This window comes from Nematolebias whitei, chromosome 24, assembly GCF_014905685.2.
Source record: "Nematolebias whitei isolate Nwh7 chromosome 24, NemWhi1, whole genome shotgun sequence".
Classification (NCBI taxonomy): domain Eukaryota; kingdom Metazoa; phylum Chordata; class Actinopteri; order Cyprinodontiformes; family Rivulidae; genus Nematolebias; species Nematolebias whitei.
In genome coordinates, this window is record NC_056521.1 from 695,904 (window position 1) to 704,376 (window position 8,473).

General features: G+C 44.1%; 1 protein-coding gene across 1 annotated transcript in view; it reads right to left on the bottom strand.

Annotated features, from left to right (window-relative positions):
- The window catches only part of chrm4a (cholinergic receptor, muscarinic 4a), a 91,063-nt gene that overhangs the window by 4,772 nt on the left and 77,818 nt on the right, over positions 1-8,473 (bottom strand). The window contains exon 6 of the mRNA XM_037696859.1: positions 7,521-7,790. Coding sequence (XP_037552787.1) covers positions 7,521-7,790 — 270 coding nt within the window. The remainder of the gene's footprint in view (positions 1-7,520; positions 7,791-8,473) is intronic.

Here is an 8,473-nt window from a genome sequence, read left to right on the forward strand (position 1 = left end):
ATATATATATATATATATATATATATATTATACCATCATAGTACAATTTAAGACATTATCATGCTTTTATAATTTCATTTTATGCTTATGTTTATTAAATGTTGTAATGTTAAATGGTTTTGTTGCACCGGGGTCTGAGAGGAATGTATTTTCAATCCTGTGTATGTCCTGTACATATTGCAGCTTTTGACAATAAAGTGACTTTGACTTGACTTTGACTTGTTTTGTGGTCTGTTAAGTTTTTTTCTTCTAATTTCAGGTTTTTGTGTTCCTTTTAGTTTCTTTTCTGCCCATTTAGGTGTTTTACATTCCTTTCATACATATACACACACACACACATATATATATATTTGCTAATTACAGCATGTACCTATTACTTTTAGCTTCTTTCTGCTGATCACAGCTTATCTACATTCTTTTGATAATTTCAGCATTTCAGCTCTATAGTGCTCCTTCATGCTTCTTCTTTCTCTCTTCAGCTATATGTGTATTTCTAATAAGCTTTAGCTTGTTCAGCAGCTTCCAACAAATTCATTCAACAACAAGATAGCACTGCGTTTTCAAAGGGAGTGACATTTCCAGTTTTATAGCTTCGCTTGTTGACTGAACACGTCTCCTTTCATTGGACTTGTGGAACCGGAGCATCATACTGAAATGAATGAATCAAACCCATCATGCTGGTATTGATGCAATACAATGACATCACAATAGTTGATGTTGATAACGATATCTGGATCAGTCTGCAGATGAGCTATCTTCTCAATAACAGGCGGTAGGCAGCAATTTTGCCGCCTACTCTGAATGCTCCCAGACTCGGGTGGACTGAGTCACGTGGAAACTGCGCGCACTGTCGGCAGAAGGTTGAGACTTCATGCTCGAGCATACACCCTGACCGGCTGCAGCCCAGCTCCGCAGGCAAGGGGCGTTTACCTTCGGGACACATTGAGTTCGCCAATTGGTCATTTGCTGACGTGCCTACTGGATTGATTGACAGGTCGCAAAAAAAAAAACAAGAGCTGGCAGCAAGTGCAAGTGTTGTAAAAAAAAAAACAGGAAGCGCTGGCCCTGCAGCCCACCCATCAGACCGGCCCACCAGGAAATCTCCAGACCCTCCCGCAGTCATGCCGGGCCTGATTTTTATTCTCTCGTGACAAATTTCTTAATTTCTCACAATTTCAGTCATGGCGTCAACGGACAAGGAAGAAGAGATCGCTTGCCTCTTGGCAACAAAACAAAAGAAAGAGCAATTAAACCAGACCAGGGATGAAGAAGAGGAACTTACAGTAATACATTGGTGTTGCATTCAAAACAGTCCGTCGCTGGGCAGTTTATTGTGACACCGAGTACACGTAAAAACTGATCTTTGCGCAGACATGCCTTGCGGGCGTCCGCTTCGAGTCTAATCCAGTATGCGCAGACCTCCGTGGACTGATGTACGCTCGAGTCTTTGGGTGCCTGGATGATCCACCCCCCCCCGGACAAATCAACATGCTGGCACGTGATAGTCACATGACCGATTTCAGTCACTCTAGCATGAAAGCCGCAGCATCTGACTGACTGGATTTTGATTTGTTTCAAAAGTACAGACTATAAACTACAAACAGTTTTTAAACTAGTGATCAGCCTATTAAAACCAGAGTTATGATAAATAATCCACGCCATATATTTTTCTGTCAGTCTGTTAACTTGTTTTCAACCAGTTTGACAAGACTGTCAACAAGGAAGAGGGCCGGTAATGGAGGAGGGTAATGCTTTTGTTTTAACTTTTTTTTTTACTGCGACACACTTGCGGAGTTTTCTGTATCGCTGCCTTGCCATCCTGCCATCGTGGTTCAGTCCTTCCAGCCTCTAGCTCAGACTTGTCATGGTGGCTGTCTCCATGATCCTCCATCTGCCTGCATGGACCAAACTCTATGGACCGCAGGAAAACCTTGGATGTTCTCAGTCTGCCGGACCCGGTTCTGGAGGGCAGTCTGTGAGGGCAGCTGCTGCAGTCATTATTACCATCAAGCTGCTGATAGAACTTGCTAACTAGACCTGCTAATGCTGCTAACAAGATCCTTGGTCCGGCTGCACGGACCGAACTCTGCAGACTCGCTTGGTTCTACAGGGTAACCTTGGATGCTCTCTGTTTGCCAGACCCGATTCTGGAGGGTAGTCTGGGTGTGGTCCTGTGTTCACCAACATTTTCACCTCACAGAACATCTATGTGTTGATGTTGGAAACTACTCCAATCTCCTACGCTGAAAGTTATTTTGAAGGCTGGATGAGTAAAGTCTATTTTTTGTCGACTAATGTGTTGTGCTGTTTTTAAGATTGGCGTTAACATAGAGTCAGAGCTGCCTTCATATGACCTGATAAACGTTTGAAGCTCCATTTATAAACATTTCAGCTCTTTTAATACCACCACCTGCTGTTTCTAGGTGCTGCTGGTTTGTAAGCTCTGTTCACTGCAGCATTTACAAAAACAATCAGAGATAAGAAAAGTCATTCAGCACAGCATTTCCTAACTCTGACAGTTAAAACAGTTTATGTATACAGTAAAACAGAGTGATGTTAGTCAGACACACAGCCTCAGATCTGTGGAGATAAAAGTGTATCTCTGCACTTTGATCATCTACTGACGATATGAACAGAGCACAGGGAGAACCTCGTCCTTACTGGAACAGACGTTTAATGGGATGTATTGAGCTGACGTTATGGCTCTGGAAAACCAAACTGGTTCTACTTTTATTGAAGGAACCAGGTAAGAACCAGGTCCAGCACCAGTTCTGGGGCCTCATGTACACATGGTGAGTATGCACAGACATATAGCGTATGCCCCTTTTCATGCATAACTTCAGATGTATCAAGAATGAAATGACTATGGAAATGTGTGCAGCCCCAGACTCCAGAGGCAGCTGAGGAGTACCGAAGGGCCAAGCAATTCACAGCCTTGGATGTTGCTGAGGCAAAAGCTCGGATGTGGGAGAAGTTTGGTGAGACCTTGGATAGAGACTCTCAGTCACCTCTGAGGAGATTCTGGCAAACCATCAGGCAGCTGAGGAGGGGAATGCAGCACTTTACTAACACTGTGTTCAGTGAAGGTGGGGTGATGTTGACCTCAACCAGTGATGTTGTTGGGAGGTGGAAGGAATACTTCTCAGACCTTCTCAATCCCACCAGCATGTCTTCCATGGAGGAAGCAGAGTTGGGGGACTTTGGGGTTGATCCATCCATAACTGTGGTTGAGGTCGCCGAGGTAGTTAAAAAGCTCCGAGGCAGCAGGGTTCCAGGAGTGGATGAGATTCACCCTGATTTCCTTAAGGCTCTGGATATTGTGGGGCTGTCTTGGTTGACACACCTTTGCAAAGTCATGTGGGCATCAGGGGCAGTGCCATTGGATTGGCAGACTGGGTTGGTGGTTCCCCTCTTCAAAAAGGGGGGCCAGAGAATGTGCTGCAATTATAGGGGCATCACTCTCCTTAGCCCCCCTGGTAAGGTCTATTCAGGGGTACTGGAAAAGCGAGTCTGATCATTGGTCAAACCAGCTCTTTACCTTCTCTAAGGTCCTCAAAGGGTCATGGGAGTTTGCCCATTCAGTCTACGTGTGTTTTGTAGACTTGGAGAAGGCATTTGACCATGTTCCTTGGGGTACACTGTGGGGGGTGCTCCGTGAGTATGGGATTGGGGGCCCGTTTCTATGGGCTGTCCAGTCCCTATACAAGCAGTGCAAGAGTTTGGTTCACATTGCCGGTAGTAAGTCGAACCCTTTCAGGGTGGGAGTTCAAATCTGCCAGGGCTTCCCGTTGTCGCCAATTCTGTTCATAACTTTTATGGGCAGAATTTCTCAGTGCAGGCAGCAAGTGGAGGGTTTCCGGTTTGGTGGCCTCAGGATTCCATCTCTGCTCTTTGCAGATGATGTAGTCCTGTTGGTGTCATCATGCTGTGATCTTCAGCTCTCACTGGAGCGGTTCGCAGCCGACTGTGAAGCAGTTGGGATGAGAATCAGCAATTCCAAATCTGAGGCCATGGTCCTCAACTGGAAAAGGGTGGATTGCTCTCTTGAGGTCAAGGATGATGTTCTGCCTCAAGTGGAGGACTTCAAGTATCTTGGGGTTTTGTTCATGAGTGAGGGAAGAATGGAGCATGAGATTGATAGACTGATTGGTGCAGCATCTACAGTATTGCAGACTCTGTACTGATCTGTTGTGGTGAAGAGAGAGCTGAGTTGTAAGGCAAAGCTCTCTGTTTACCGGTCTATCTACGTTCCTACCTTCACCTATAGTCATAAACTCTGGGTAGTGACAGAAAGAATGAGATTGTGGACACAGGTGGTTAAAATGTTTTCTCCACAGGGTAGCGGACTCTCCCTTAGAGATAAGGTGAGAAGTTCAGTTATCCAGGAGAGACTCTGAGTTCCAGAGGGAGCTGGCAGACCGATTGGACTGTGCCAGTCCACCCTGAGCCAAGCCATGCTAGCTAAGTGAGATGGAATTATCTGTATGTCAACCAGGTATATCAAATTACCACAATGCAGCTGAACAGGCAAACATTAAATTCCTACATTGCAGTTCAACAGGTCTATCTTAAAGAGCATTTTGCAGCGACAACTGGGTTTCTTAATGTAGTTGGAGCTATAGACTGCACACACATTGCTATAAAAGCATCATCAAAGGATGAATATGTCTATGTTAACAGGAAGCATTTTCATTCAAAAAATGTTCAAATTAAATGTAATGTGCAAAAACAACCTGTACCAGTCCACCTTCCCACAATGTGAACCAACATTGTGGGGAGGTGGCCTGGTTCAACACATGATTCACTCATTCTAATGAGCAACATGGACAGACTACAAGCTAGCATGGTGTGGGATGGGGGGCTTTTTGGTGAGTAGATTAATTTAATCATCCTAACATGTCTGATCAAAGGGGGCAGCTGTGGCTGAGTGATTAAAGTAGTTGTCCTCCAATAGGAGAGTTGGATGTTCGATTCCACCAGCAGTCACATGCCAAAGTGTCCCTGGGCAAGAAAATGAACCCCTCGTTGTCTTTGATGTGTGTCCCATAGTTGTATAAATGTGATCTAAAGCACTGATTATTCTTTGTATAGATAAAGTGGAGTTCTGTATAAATGGGTAAATGAGGGCACAGATTGTAATGTAAAGCACTTTGCATATCTTGATAAGCTAGAAAGGTGCTATATAAGTACAGTCCATTTATCATTTACCATTTCTTCTTAATTTCAGTGGGGTGTGCTCCTCTAACCCCACAACATTTACAGCTTCATACATTGTCCACTCACTCCTCTTGCACTAGGCACTAAAGCCAGAGGACAGTGAGACAAACAGAATATTTTTACGAGCCTATACCTCATTTAGAAGCCTCCAACTCACATTCTAAGAAGTTCCACTTTTCCTCCCGTGAAGACATGTTTTATGATAGTTCAGAGAGGAGATTCCTCAAGTGCAGGACATGATAGAATGATGATAGAATGTTTTTTCAGCTGGGCCCCTCTGAAAAGTCCATGGAAATTCCTCAATAGGAGGGGAGGGGTAGAGCATCAAGTTTACAAAACTTCCAGGGGGGTTGAGATAAGATGGCCTGTCAAGGCCAGTCAGGGAGCTGAATTCAGATAAACACAATTGTTTTGGGGACAGGCAGAACTTTAATGACAGCTACCTTGAGTCTGTGTTGGTCCACTCAGTTCTGAAATGTCCAAATTAAATGACCATACCAATGGAATGTGCCTGTGGATAATCTTCGAGATCTGATCCAGTCTGCCAAGAGTCTGGGTGCTCAAGGCACGAACCAAGCCATCATATAAGGCAGACAGCCTGACCAGGTCCAGATTTGCTGCCCATGACTTCCTTGATTGTTGATAGACCAGGCACCAGCCGAATCCAAAAAGCAAGAACCAGTTATCATAAATCCAAATATAAATGTGTCCTTAAAATCCACAGATGAGAGCAGAGATAGACACGTCATCAAGTCTTCAAAGTCAATGATATATCCAGCTGCGTGCATGCCAGCAGGGCAAATCGGCTCGCCTAAAGCCTGTCTTCTCTTAAAAGAAATGTTATCAATTGTGTTGAGGGACCAACTGACTAAATCCAAGTCCATAGTTATGATTCGGAAGATTTGTAGAAGAGAGGCTCTAAAGCAGTTTCACAGACAGACAGAGCAAAAGCAAAGCAGAGAGGGAGAGGAGGAGACGTCTGCCCTTGAGAAGAGCAAGTGTTGCAATCATAGTGTGTAACAGTGAACATGGACCACAGGAAGGAAAGAGTTGTCTCAGGAGCTCAAAAAGACACTGACATCATGTTGAAGGTAAAGACTATCAGACCATATCCATCAGCTTGATGTTCCTCTGTCTACATATGCACAGATAATTCAGAATGTTCAAGTCCACAGGACTGGAGACAACGTCCAAGGACATGTCCACAAGGGAACAACTGATGACAGACTGAAGAGACAGATAATACAGATGATAACCCAAGAGTTCAGAGCAATTTCAAGAGATTAGAGGTGACCTCTGAGGTCAAAGGTCATTAGTGTCAGATCACACCATCTATCACTATTTGAGAAAAAGTGGACTTCATGACAAACGAGGAGGACACCAAGATACAGTCTGGAATTTCTCAAATTGCATCTTGAGAAACCTCAAAGCATCTGGGTCAGTGTCCTCTGGACAGATGAGACAAAGCTGGACAAAACTTTTTTGACAACAAGTCCATCATCGTTGTGTCCAGAACCAAAACTGAAACAACAAAACAGAACCATGGACCTACAGAGAAACATGAAGGAGGCTCGGGTCTGTTCTGGTCCTGCTTTGCTGCATCTGAATAGGGGGTCCTGAATCTGTGCAGGGTCCAATAAAATCTCAAGATTATCAAGGTATTCTTGAGACAAATGTTCTGCCAAGAGTCAGACAGCTTGGTCTCAGTCGTTTGGCAGCACAATGGCCCAGTGGTTAGCACTGTTGCCTAATAGCAAGAAGGTCCTGGGTTCAATCCCTGGTTAGACCTGGGGTCTTACTGTGTGGAGTTTGCATGTTCTTCTCGTGCTTGTGTGGGTTTTCTCCAGGTACTCCAGTTTCCTTCCACAGACCAAAAACATGCATGTTAGTCTGCCTTCAGGCCCAGGCCTCCCTTGAACAAGAGATCTGTGATCTCAATGGGATTTACCTGGTTAAATAAAGGTTAATAAATAATAAAATAGATCTTCTAACAGGATGAACACCCAAAACACACAGCTAACAACACCAAGACTGGATCAGAACAAAACACTGGACTGTTCTGAGGTAGTCTACTGAGCCCTGATCTAAATCCTGTTGAACATTTGGAGAAGGAGCTGAAACATCTGGACAAGTAACCTTGAGAACTAAGACAGCTGGAGCAGTTTGATCATGAGGAGTGGAACAGAACACCTGCACACAGGTGGACCAGAACACCTCAGGAAAAGCAGCCATCTGCTTCGACCAGCTGGGTTTACCAGAACCAGAACACCTGTTGGAGAGTATTATTCAGTGTTTTTACCAACCTTCTTCTCTCTCGCAGCCATCTGTCGTTTCCTTTTCACCTGACTTCTGGCGATACTGGCGAACTTCCTGGCCACGGTCCTCGGGCGGCTGATGGGGATTGAGCGCCTCTCAGCTCCCTCCACCGGTGGGACAATCTCAATGGCCGTGATGCACTCGTCTCCGGCCTGCTTTGTGACGATCTTTATTTTGGACCACCTAGACGTGGGGTTGATCTTGGGACCAGCAGAGTTGGCGGTTGTTGTGACAACTGGACTTGGAATATTCTCAGCCTGGAATCAAACCATAGAAATTCTGTTAATATCACCTACAAGGTTAAAATATTTATGTGAGGAATAAACAAATATACCATTATTGTGAAGAAAAGCAACATTTTATTTTAGATGAATGTTTTATTTAAGCTTGAAAGTATCTAAACATCATGAAAAAATCTTGTGGGCACAGGTTTCCTTTGGGTGAATTGTTTTTTTCCCCCTCACACAAAGTCAGAAGCAAGCAATGTTGGACAAATGAAGAACTGTAAGACTCTAACCCATCCAGGAGACAACTGGATGGGTGCCCCCTGTCCCTGGCACCAGGGGGCCAATAGGCTGGAAGGTCTCAGAGGAACCCTGTGGAACTTGTATCAAGCAAAGTTTGGAGGTGAGAAACAACATCAGCAGTTAGGCACTGAAAGGGCTGATGGAAGCTGCCTTATTTTAAAAATAAATAAATAACACAACTAAGAAAGAATGTGTGATAGGCTGCCTTACAAAAAGATCTGTGATCTAAATGAGCTTTGCATGGTAAAATTAAGGTAGGTAGGTATATACATACATAGATACATACATACATACATGCATTACATACATGCATACATACATACATACATGCATGTATACATGCATACATGCATACATTCATACATACATACATACATACATACATACATACATACATACATACATACATACAT